General features: G+C 44.1%; 1 protein-coding gene across 2 annotated transcripts; it reads left to right on the plus strand.

Moving 5' to 3' along the window:
- Nucleotides 1–867: 867 nt before the first annotated feature.
- KRR1 (KRR1 small subunit processome component) lies at nt 868–11769 on the plus strand. 2 transcript variants are annotated; one of them, XM_077832743.1, is made up of 10 exons: nt 868–967; nt 5314–5489; nt 5813–5947; nt 6315–6440; nt 6535–6618; nt 7857–7913; nt 8484–8654; nt 8819–8896; nt 9031–9124; nt 11046–11769. In XM_077832743.1, exons 1-10 carry the CDS (start codon nt 895–897, stop codon nt 11186–11188), a joined length of 1137 nt encoding a protein of 378 aa, XP_077688869.1. In that variant the 5' UTR covers nt 868–894; the 3' UTR covers nt 11189–11769. The 2 variants fall into 2 exon arrangements, with proteins under 2 accessions (XP_077688869.1, XP_077688874.1); XM_077832748.1 differs by lacking the exon at nt 6535–6618.
- The last annotated feature ends 1013 nt before the right edge of the window (nt 11770–12782 follow it).

A 12782-nucleotide genomic window follows, 5' to 3' on the forward strand; every position in this document is an offset into this window, starting at 1 on the left:
GGTATTTATCCCCTGGAACAATAACTATTGCAAGGGTGTGTTCATTTGCTTTACTTTTCCTATAAGGCCTTCAGAGGTTCCCAGAAAAGATAAACATGGACGTCAACAACTTCAGGATTACAATTCCTTGACTTCGTAGGGTTACCTGCCCTCCAGGACTGTCCAGGAGTCCCTGAGAATTAAAAACTAATCTTTGATTAAAGATTATGTCATGTGATGCAATCCCAGAGATAGGTGTCACCAAAGCTGGCAACCCTTGTAATTTCTTCTCTTGCGCTCAGCTCAGCAACCTTTCTTCGGCATTCTGGGTCCAGGGAAAGAGAGACAGACAGACAGACTGTGGTTCCTTGGCAGGGCTTGGATATCACAGTGCTGGGGACCCAACAAACACCTGACTACCCTGGCGAGAACCTCCATGTGCAAAGCAACAAAGGGGAGGGATAGCTCAGTGGCCTGCTAAACCCAGGGTTGTGAGTTCAATCCTTGAGGGGCCATTTAGGGATCCAGGGCAAAAACTGGGGATGGGTCCTGCTTTGAGCAGGGGGTTGGACTAGATGACCTCCTGAGGTCCCTTCCAACCCTGCTATTCTGTGAAAGGCTGGGCTGGGCGGGTGGATCCGGCGATTTAGGCAGGGCGCCCACAGTAGCCCAGCAAGGGCGCCCCGCTCCCGCGGCTGCAGCGCGCGAGGCTTCAGCCGGCCCCGGCCCGACTCCCGAGGCGGCAGTTGCCACGCCTGCGCGCAGCGCGGGGCCGGGGGCGACTACAGGCCCCAGCATGCAGCGCGACAGGGCCGGCCGCAGGATCGTCGCGACCACGCGTCTGCGGGGAGGAGCCAGGGCCGCGCGGAGCGTCCGTTCGTGCGTCGGGTGAGAGGTCAGGGCGGTGGCGGCAACATGGCGGCCGCCAAGAAAGCAGAGAGCGGCCAGGTGGCTCCGGCGTCCAAGGACCGGAGCAACAAGAAAGCCGGTAAAGGGGAGCCTCGCGGCGGGAGTCGTGCACGGCGGGCCGGTTAGACGACTCGGCCTGGGCTCCGCGCGCTGGCTTGGGACCCCCTCCGTGCGCGCGCCCTTGAATGGGGAGCGCGTTCTGGGGGCCAGTGCGCGTGCTCGCCCCTGCGGGCAGGGCTGCGCTCGCGCCCATCCCAGTGTGCCGGGTTGGGGGAAGGGCGAGCTGCAGCCTGCTGGAAGGCAGCGGGGGTGAGCTGCGCATGGAGACCTGAAAACCTGCAGCCCCACCCCATAAGGTGCAGCCCGGATCCGCCGTCTGAGCCAGCCCTGCTCACCCCCGTCCCCTGCCGGGCGAGCCCTGGCCCCCCGCACCTGGCGCGGGCGGGGGAGGCGCCTGTGAAGTGCAACGTGCACCCCTGGCCTGTGCTGCTCTGGGACCTCTCGTGAGCATCGGCGGTGAGATGCCACGTGTTGGGCCTGCCCATGGCACGCAGGCAAAGATTCAAGGGGCGGGAGCAATACAGTAGGCGCTTACATTTCAGTGCTCGTTTGCTATGTTGCTCCCCAGCAGCGGTTGCTGTTAAGGGGACTATTGTCTGACCAAAGCCGTATGAAGGGTTAAGGGTGTTTCGCCCTGGCGGGTGTGGGAACCCCAAGTCTTGGGCGGAATGAGGCAGGAGAGCCCCTAGTCAGCAAAACGGCTGCGTGAGCCCGGCTGCTGGGGACAAGCTGCGGATGCGCCTTCTGGCGGCTTCATGCTCCACCCTGGCATGGGGACAGCACTGTGTGTAGCCTGCAATAGGGGGAAGAGGGAAAGGGGTGTCCCCTAGCATGGACAGCAGAGAGGCCCCACAGGGTAGTGCCTTGGGAAGGGGGTGACTTGATATGCCCCACTGCAACATAGCAACCCTGTAGTGCAAAACAGTATACCCACACCCCACCACTGGCAATCAAAATGGAGGGGACAGTTCAGTGTACCGGGGGGGGGGTCCCCCTGATACTCTCCGATACTCCCCACTGCAATATAGCAGCCCTCTGCTGCTTTCAAGCCAGATGCTGAGGAAGGGAGGGGGAAACATTCCAGCTGCATCTCTGTGCTCCTCTGATCCCACCCCCCCCAAAATTTCTCTCTTTCAGACCTTCCCCCCTACACATGCTCTCCATGCAGGCTCTGTCAGGCAGGGCAAGTGGACAGGGCTGTGTGCCCTGGAGCTGTGCTGAAGGGCCAGGGTGAGTCGGGGACTGGAAAGATGCAGTTTTGTGGGGCAACACCCCTACATGCCTCCGCATCTCCGCCCCTGGATGTGACATCACAACGTCACCAATGTAGCTCTTATGTGGCAGTTATGTTGCTGTTACCAACTGGACAATTCACAGTGGGGAAAGTGTTCCCAGGGGAAATGTTGCTTGTAAGCAGTGGTTGCTCTTACAAGGTGTTTGTACAAACAAGTGTCTACTATACATCCATTTGGGGCAAGTGTAAGCCAGAGTCACAGTGGTACTACACTTCTGTAGTCGTGCCAGGAATGGGACATGACATAGAATGAGTGTGCACAGTACTTTACCAGTAGTTGGTGTGGTAATGATACAGGGCTATAACTGGTTCAGGGTTGGTGGCTAGTAGGGATGCTCAGTGTAGGGTGGGCGTGGGTGGCTTCCTGTTTCTGTTCTCTCAAAAAATAATAAACAGAATAAAATCAAAATGTGCAGCTGAATCCCCTCACCCCAGTTGCTTCTCATGCAGACATCCCCAGATAACATTTATAGTGACTGCGCTTTGTCTGGGGTCAGGCCCCAGGGGTGTATCACAGACCATGTCTACATTTACACAGACTGTGTTTACATTTATCTCTACCTATGGCACCTTAGAGACTAACCAATTTATTTGAGCATAAGCTGTAGTTCACGAAAGCTTATGCTCAAATAAATTGGTTAGTCTCTAAGGTGCCACAAGTACTCCTTTTCTTTTTGTGAATACAGACTAACACAGCTGTTACTCTGAAACCTATCTCTACCTATGTAGCTCCATATAGGGTTTCCAGATGTACTAACTGAACACCAAAAGTCTGGTTACTGTGGGCGGGGGGGAGGGTGCCAGGCCATGAACCCATGTCAGCCCTTGCTCAGCCAGGGCTGCCTCCCATGTGCATGTCATGGGCAGGCAGGCAGGCAGCAGGCTCCACGTCAGGCTGCTGGTCCCATCCTAGCCCCAGAGCAGAGGGGGTTCAGCTGGTGGAAGAGGAAGGGAGGTGGAGAGCAGTGAGCAATGTGGGGAGGGGAGAGGAGTGAGCAGAAGGCAGGGCCTCGGGGGAAAGGGAGTGGCCTTGGTGAAGGGGCAGGGCCTTAGGGGAGAGGCGGGACAAGGGGGGAGTGGTCTGATTTTCAAAAATTAGAAAGTTGGGAACCCTAGCCACACGCTGCAGTGAAAGGCTCTGCTGGGGGAAGCAGGGCTGCCTCTCCCCTGCCAGAGCCTTTCACTGTGGTGGGTAAAGGCTCTGGCAGCAAGGAGGTGACAGGACACTACACAGATAAGAATAGCAGTGTAGACATGGGATGCACTGTTGGGGCACACAGAGAGCCGTGTAGAGGGTTAGATACACTGAGTTCAGGCATATAGGGCACTCTACTTGCTGAAGCTGTAGACCCATGCTAGCTGGGTGTGCTGTGTCTGTATTCTACACGCCACTGTAAGTGTAGATATACATTCAGATCGTATGACACCAATAGTTGGTTACAGAGAAAGGAAGCAGGGTTGGCACATGGAGACTAATGGATTTTCTGTCTTTCAAATAATTCCTTGTTACTTGTAAGCAAATAAGGCCAAGAATTTCAGACATAAATGGGCCAAGAATTATCCAGTCCTCTGTAAACTAAATGTTAGGGGTGAAGGGCTGTCTTTAATTATTTTACATTACTGTGTGCTTTCTGTTTTCATTTTAAAACTAATCTTTTCTCCCTCATTTATACCAATTATTTCCCGCTCCCACTGTGGTGTGGTGGTGGTCATCTTTGCCAAGCATTTGGGAATACAGTTTGTTTTAAAACACTTCAAAAAATAAGTGCCTAGTTTTGCAAACTTAGGGCAGGTCTACACTAGAAGCACTACATCAGCATAGTTGCAGCACGTCTGGTGAAGATGTTCTATGCCGACCGGAGAGCAGTCTCCTGTCAGCACAATTACTCCACCCCTGCGAGAGGCAGAAGCTATGTCAGTGGGAGAGTGTCTCCTGTTGATGTAGCACAGGTGTGGACAGCACTTAGGTCTCTGTAACTTGCATCACTCACGGGGGTTTCTTTTACAGCCTCCTGAGCGATACAAATTAGATCGACTTAAGTAGTAGTGTAGACCTACCTTTAGTCACATACATAATATTTAACAGTGCAAGTAGTCTCATTGCCAACAAAGATAACAGGTGTGACTGCTAGAGTTTTATTGCACCAAAATTGCTCCAATTATGAGAAACTTCTGATAATGTTGGTATGAATTATTTTGTAACATTAAAGTGAGGTGCTTAAAGGCAGATTGTCCTTTCCACCTGCCTCTCTAAACCACTCCAGGTAATAAAGAGATGTTAAGTTACTCAGTTTGAATAACACTAAATAGCTCTACTCCCAACTAAATAATTTTATTGTGGATTCCCACTCCTCAGAGCTCACCCTAATCACTAAATAAAAATTAGACCACAAATGTCTGTCACCAAATCTTATTTTCTTGTTGCCTGCACAGAAAAATGTCTAATAACTACACACTGTCATTAAACTTGTCTGCCTGGTAATCATTTGTTTTTATTATAATGTCTGCTAAGCATAACAAATATATCATCTGTGCAAACAAAATGAAACAGTTTGAATCTTTCATAATATTTTTATTAGAATTAATCGTTATGGGAGTTGGATGGCTCAAGTGATTGGTAATGGTATGTGACATTTCTCTGCTCGGGCTCCAATTCAGTAAGCAGTACCACTTGAAACCTGAAAGTTGTTTGGTGTCTTATATGAAATGAATTATTAGGTTCAGTCCATTTTCTAAAGAGTAGGTGTCCACAGCAATAGAATCCCCATCAGGGTTTATTAGTGCCCATGTCGGCCTCCATGCTGAGACTACCAAAGATTGAAGCCTCTCTTATCCATGGGTCTGCATTGGCGCTGACCTTCCTTATCTGCTCCTTGAATAAATAGAGGAACTTAAGATCTGCCTTTGAATATTCTTGTACATCTTATACTAAGCACTCCTCTAAAATCAGACCCACCCACCCCAAGATTTAGGACTGTTAATCTAGTTCCTTTTGTAATCATTAAATGGGAAAAAAAGTCATTGTTGGAGAGAAAAGCACTCTAATGCAAGTGAATTTTTATTTGTAACAGTAAATGAGTCAGAACTTCTCACTGTTCCTGATGGATGGAAAGAACCAGCCTTTACAAGAGAAGATAATCCTAGAGGGCTTCTGGAAGAAAGCAGCTTTGCAACTCTGTTCCCGAAATACAGAGAAGCTTACTTGAAAGAATGTTGGCCACTGGTGCAGAAAGCCTTGAATGAACATGTATGAATAATTTCTACATATACATCAAGTAAACTTATTTTATACCATTTCAAAGATTTATTACACATAATGTTAATTATTTAAAGCAAAATCATACAGGAAAATGCAGTATTTTCACAATAGTTTAAGTATATATATTTTTAATAGGCTAACTCATATTTTAAGAATTTAGAATGGAATCCTGCATTCTTATTTTAATTTATTAAGTTGGAAGTCAGTTTAGAAATCAAACCTGCACACAGCGTAAAAATAGTAATATTTTATTCTGACAATTGGCTACGTGTGATTGACCATTATTTTTAATTTCTTTATAAATATTGCAGCATGTGAATGCGACGTTGGACTTAATTGAAGGTAGTATAACTGTCACAACGACTAAGAAGACTTTTGATCCATATGTGATCATCAGGGCAAGAGACTTAATAAAGCTTTTAGCAAGAAGTGTTCCATTTGAACAGGTTTGTAGCTAAAGCCACTAATTTATATCAACTATTTAGTAGGTCAATTTTAATATTGCATTTATCTATATTAAATTATGTTAATTTTACATGCCTATTTTGAAAGAAGTTTATGATTTTCAAGTAAAGTCAGTTGGGGAGAATAAAATACAACTTTCAAAAGAAAAAATACATCTGGGAATACTGAAACTGTGCTTAAACCAGAGTGACAGACTACATTGTTCCGTTGACTTTCATTTAGTAACAAGTAATGAGTTTGTGCTTTGATTAGTTTTATCACAGTGACACAGTGCTGGTGGTAGTGCTGATTACCTGTGTGTTCGCTCTTCTCTTTTATTTTTAACACAGCTTTGATTTTCCTTTTTAGGCAGTACGCATCCTTCAGGATGACACTGCATGTGACATCATTAAAGTAGGGTCTCTAGTGAGAAACAGAGAGAGATTTATAAAAAGAAGACAAAGACTCATTGGGCCAAAAGGATCCACTCTGAAGGTACATCTTACAAGTGTAATAATCAAGATCTTAATTATGTGAAGTCGTTTATCTAAGCACCAGTTTATACTTATTTATTCCCTTTTTTGTGTAGGCTCTGGAACTGTTAACAAACTGTTATATCATGGTTCAGGGGAACACTGTTTCAGCTCTGGGACCTTTTAATGGGCTAAAAGAGGTGAGAGAGAGAGAACTCACTTGCTTTTTTAATAGATCCCTAACACCAGCCATGCCCTGCCCCGCCCCTCCCCACCCCCACTAACCTTCCAGCTACGATCCAACTCCTACCCACCCCCAGCATCTAGCTAGCACGTAGATACTTCCGAGACAACTCTCCATCCCAACAACCTCTGTGTTCTTTAAACCCTCCAGCACCCACCCACTTACCGACCAACCCAAGCATCCCTAGATAGCCTCCATCTGACCTACCCCACTACTCACTCACCTTCCATGTGCTATCCCTGCCATTATTTGGGGCACGGTGTGTTCAACCATCTTGTGAAGTTGATAGTTATGTTCAAATTATTTGTTGGCCTGCACATTAACTCATTGAATAATTTGCATGACTGTCACACATGGATCAGCTCTAAACTTGACCCCTTACTGCTTTTAGTGGTCTGACTGCAGGAAAGGTAAGTGGGTCAACCTACGTCATACGCAGTAGGAGCAGAAACAATGCAGAAATACATGAGTTTCGTGAGGATGGAAATATTGCTCTAAGACATTTGCTTATCAAGCTGACCAACACTGTCTCATTGTTTACTTGTACTTCCCTGTCTTTTTGTCTGTCTGCATCCATATATTGTCTCTTACTTAGTGTGTGAGCAACTTGGAGCCATCCTTTTGTTCTGTGTTTGTTCAGCACCTAGCACCGTGCGCTCCTGGTCCATGGCAGGGGCTGCTAACGGCTACAGTAATACAACCGATAATAATCAATATAAAGGTATATGAGTAACAGTATTTTTTAGCATCAGTGAAATTGGTTTCACTGTCAGATTGAGTGCTGTTTTGAGCTGCAAACTTTGCAGGAGAATGTTATAAGCAGTTGTTTCCACTAGAATTATAACACAATTCCGTGGAAACCTTTCTGTTGGTTATGGATATTGTGATCCATTTGTTTTATAAAAATCTAAATTTGGTGGTAAATTTGACTTGATTGTGCCTCTTTAAATTGAAGATACCACTTAAAAATTTAAAAATCATATTGCTATCTGAAACTTTTTTACTTTTGTTATGGGGAACTAATAAGTAATTAGTTTTACGATAACTAATTCAAAAAGGTTTAGAAAAAAATATTTCTCTAAAGGTCCACTTGTGCAAAGGAGTTTGAAGAAAACATATATTTAGGACTTTCATTTACGATAATTTAGAATAGTGATTATGTTTTCCCTTCCCCTTGCTTTTTTTTAAACCTAGGTTAGAAAAGTGGTCCTGGACACTATGAAGAATATTCATCCCATATATAACATAAAGGTGGGTGTGGCCTGGTGTATTACATTAAGGCTAGTACATTACTGTGCATTTTGTATGGGGTTGCATCTTTGCCTATTTTTCTGTATTAAGGTATGTTCCTTGTCACAAGCCACCTTAATTTATAAAAGGCTATATCAATTAAGTATTCCTGTGATACTTTATTGTGAGGGTTTCTCCTATAATGCAATTTTTTTAAAGAAACTTTTACAGTATATTGCTTTGAATATACTTCTGTGTATTAGGGTGCACAATCAGTGTAATCATAACAGTACCTGACAAGGCACCAAAGGAAAAGTGCATATTCATCTACATGTCTCCATGATTAGCAGCTTGATACTCATTAATATAATATCAAGGCAGCTTCCCTGGTACTGTTAATGTCTCTAAGCCCCTGTAGAACAAACTCCTTGAGACATAATTACCTCACGTGTTTGACTGCTCCTGCTTAAACCACCCAGTTTCCCTGTGAGTGTAGGTGATTCACTATACATTTAAATAACTGGACTTAGGAAGTATGTCAATTATATGTTTTAACTAATATTTCTTTTTAATATTTTGAAATGATTGAAGACTCTCATGATTAAACGGGAGCTGTCAAAGGATCCTGAACTAAGAACACAAAGTTGGGAACGATTTTTGCCTCAGTTCAAACACAAGAACTTGAACAAACGCAAGGAGCCAAAGAAGAAAAATGTTAAGAAGGAGTACACGCCTTTCCCACCTCCGCAACCAGAAAGCCAGGTCAGTCTAAGCCTCGTATAATTCTGTAGGAAAGATAAAAGGTCCTGAAATCTTGCTCGTAAGTAATTGGGAGCATTAATCAGTTGATGCCAGATGCTTTCCTCAGTATCTGTCTCTAACACATAGCTAAAGACTCTCAGGAATCATAAATGTGTTTTTTACAGGTTGATAAAGAATTGGCAAGTGGTGAATACTTCTTGAAAGAAAGCCAGAAGAAACGAAAGAGGGTGGAAGAGATAAAGGTAAGGCAGTTCTGATTTGTTTCAGTCTTCAGCAAAATGAAAATGGGTTGGTTTTTTTTTGTTTTCAATATGATTCTCATTTTGTCTAATGTGACTGGTAAGTCAAGTGTTTGACCTTTTGTTCGTAATTTTAGGCAAAACAAGCAGAAGCCATTAATAGGAGACAAGAGGAAAGAAATAAAGCTTTTATCCCTCCCAAGGAAAAGCTTGTTGTAAAACCTAAAAAAGGTAATGTTTGTTTCCTGTCTTTAGAATCTTTTCCACTGTTTGTTTTTGTTTTTTAAAGCTACTGTTCCTTTGGTTGGTGGCTATTTAGCCAACCAAAGTGTATGGAGCATTAAGTATGAAATTCACCTTGTGGGTGAGGAAGTTCAGTGCAAGGCCCCCTTGCTATTTAAGTCCATCAGTAGAGCTGCATGAGGCAACGGAATAGGTGTAGCAGCCCACAGCAGTGCTGCCTTTGAATGTTTAGTGTAACGGAGTGTTGACTCTAGAGAGTGACATTGGGAGAAAAGCCAGAGAGGGCCTACTGGATCATCAGGTATGCAGAAGGTGTGTTTGCTACTTTCAGGCTGTGGGCTAGAATAGAAGCTGTGAAGGTCTGTTGATTTTTCCACTTTAACAGTTTCTTTAAATTTAAAGAAAAGATGAACTTGCTAATCATACTTGGTTGATGTTTGAGACATAAAGACACTACTTAGAGGGAGAAACTGAGATGCTGAAAAAGTATCCCATCCTGACCTGGAACTAAAGGTCTCACACACTACCATTTTTTGCGAATCGACAATCGGGGGGGATATTTGTTGAGATCAATCGAAATGTTTGTTTCAATATTTTTGAAACTTTTACATTTCAACCGTCTTTATTTTTAATATTTTACTATGATGACTTTGATTGCTAAACAAAAAGTTGTGTTTGACTGAAAATCAGAATTTTTTACTTAGAAAATGTTGAAATGGGACACTTCTGGCAACTTTGAAACTTTTTCCAACAAAAAATGTAGAAACAAGAATTTCATCAAAACCAACCCTTTTGTACAGTTTGGTTTTGACAAATGGGCATTGTTCTCATGAAAAAAGATTTTGTCAAAAAATTCTCGACCAGCTCTACTTTTACCTATTGTATATGCTTTAATGTAAATCTCTCAGCCTTCCAAAATAGATTACAAAAACATTTTTGAAGCTAAAGAGAAGAACTGAGATCTAAAAATGTCAGCTCAAGCCTATGCTCTAGTACAAGGGTGGGCAAACTTTTTGGCCCGAGGGCCACATCGGGGTTGCAAAACTGTATGAAGGGCCAGGTAGGGAAGGTTGTGACTCCCAAAACAGCCTGGCCCCCGCCCCATATCCCACCTGTCCAACCACCCCTGGTCCCTGTCCCCTGACTGCCCTTTCCCGGGACCCCCCACCCCCTATCCGCCCCCCCGGGACCCCACTGCCTAGCCAACGCCCACTGCTCCCTGTCCCCTGACTGTCCTGACCCCTATCCACACCCCTGCTCCCTGACAGGCCCCCTTGGACTCCCACACCTATCCAACCCCCTCCCCTGACCGCCCCCCCCACCCCCTCGAACCTCTGCCCCATGCAACAGCTCCCTGTCTCCTGACTGCTCCCCAGTACTCCCTGCCCCTTATCCAGTCCCCCCACCCCCTTACCATGCCTCTCAGAGTGGCAGGACTGGCAGCCGTGCCGCCCACGCGGCAGCACGCCTATGGAGGGGGGACAGCATGGGAGGGGCTGGGAGCTAGCATCCCCAGCCAGAAGCTCAAGGGCTGGGCAGGACGGTCCCACGGGCCGGAGTTTGCCCACCTCTGCTCTGGTAGGAAGTAGCTTATGTGAGAGAACACTTGATCCTATCTCATAATTTCTGCCCAAGAGGGAGGTGGGGGCAGGAAATCCCAAGGTCCTGGTTTATATGTGATATTAAAACCCTTTTTATTAAAATCGCTGCTCGCAAAGGCCACTGGCTGGGGAATACAAAAACACACATGCCAACCTGCCTTCCCCCCATGTCTCTTTCTATGTCCACTGTTAAACATAGCTGATTGTGTATAAACATGGAATCATTTTGTAGACTGTTTCCAGTAGATACTGGGAAAAAAATCAAAAGGGATGTTTCTCATATTTGTATGTTGGTTTTTATTGTATAGCTTCTACTGAAACAAAAATTGATATAGAAGCAATCAAGGAAAAGGTGAAGAAAGCAAAGAAAAAGAAGCTGGGAGCACTTCCAGTGGAAGAAGTTAAATTAAAAATTGCAGCAGGTGAAAAGAAAAAGAAGAAAAAGAAATGATTTGTCAGCTGGAACACGTGCATTTCTTTTACATTTGCAAAGGAACTTTTTTCGTACTTTGAAGATTTAAGACTTGGGGTTATCGGCATTGCCATACTGCCAGTGAACACTGATGAAAAGATTAAAAAACAAATTCATGACAACGGGAATATGTTGGGGATTTGTGGACCTAAATAAGCAGTGTAAAATCCTTGGAACTTGTAAAGAAAATAATTTGGTATGCTCTCTGTCACATCCTAAACAACTGAGAACGTACAGTAGTATCTTTTCACCATTCACATCATATGTCTGAGAGTGATTAGGAGTTTTAAACCTTACGTGAGGGTTTTCAGTTTTGCATAATATAAAACACATATTGGGGAAGGGGGGTTGGCCATAAGAATTTGACGGGAATATATTAGGGGAAGGGGATTGTTTGTTTGAGGGGTTTTTGAAGAAATGTTTCTCTAACAGACTGCCACTGTATAACAAGCTTCAGATATGGAGATGTTAAATCTGATAACTTTTGTAAAAGCAACCAGTTGTATTTTTATATATTATATGTCATTCTGTTTATCAGAGCTAATATTTATTTTCTTATACGTGTGGTGTGTATTTCTTCACTATGTGTCCTCTACACATTATAACGTGACTGCAACATGTGTGACATTGTTTCCATGTAGAGTATGCAGGTACCTATCATAAGACACTTGTTTAATTTCTTCAGTTTATGGAAGCAGTTTTGAAACAAATTAAGCATTATGAAAGAATGGAGATTTCAGTGCGTGACACTGACATTTGATACCTTAACTCTGGGCCAAGGGAATAAAATACTGAAGGAGAAGTAACTGCTTGAGAAACATACTAACAAAAAAACAGGTGGCCTGGATGATGGTCTATCAGCCAGTGTTTGCCATACGTAATTATTTATAAAATGGCAGTAGGAAACAAGCTTTAACAAATACAACTAAGTCAGAAAAGGAGTGGTGATGTGGAGGTACTTTTTACATTTTCAAGTTGCATATAAAGTTGACATTAAAAATTTTAAACTTCATTCACTAAGGCAAAGTCTGCACTAGAAACTTGCCAGTGTAGTAATGCTGACTAGCGCTGTGCTTTTTTTTTTTTTTCCTTTTTCTTCAATGTGGGAATAATGTCAAAAGTCAGAGTGTAGTTACAGCTACGTGATGGCATACAATTGTTTTGCTGGTATAACTGATTCCAGTGGTATAAGTAGGGTCTTGGCAAATTGTTTCTAATGTAGACCTAGCCTAAGTATAGGTTAAAAACTTCCCCAAGGCACAAAATCTTTGCCCTTGGACTAGGGTATGCTGCCACCACCAAGCACTTTAACAAAGAACCAGGGAAAAGGACCACTTGGAGTTCCTCTTCCCCCAGCAATCCTCCAAGCCCTTATACCCCCTTTCCTGGGGAGGCTTGAGAATAAACAAGTTGAGCACAGATCAGCTTGGGTTTCCTAGTACCCTAAAAACCCAATCAGATTCTTTAAAAACAGAAGTTTATTAGAAGAACAAAACAAAGATAAAAGAAACACTCTGTAAGATTAGAATGGAAGATAATCACACAGGCGGTCAGATTCCAAACATAGAGAATC

Source organism: Eretmochelys imbricata, chromosome 1 (assembly GCF_965152235.1).
Source record: "Eretmochelys imbricata isolate rEreImb1 chromosome 1, rEreImb1.hap1, whole genome shotgun sequence".
Lineage (NCBI taxonomy): Eukaryota > Metazoa > Chordata > Testudines > Cheloniidae > Eretmochelys > Eretmochelys imbricata.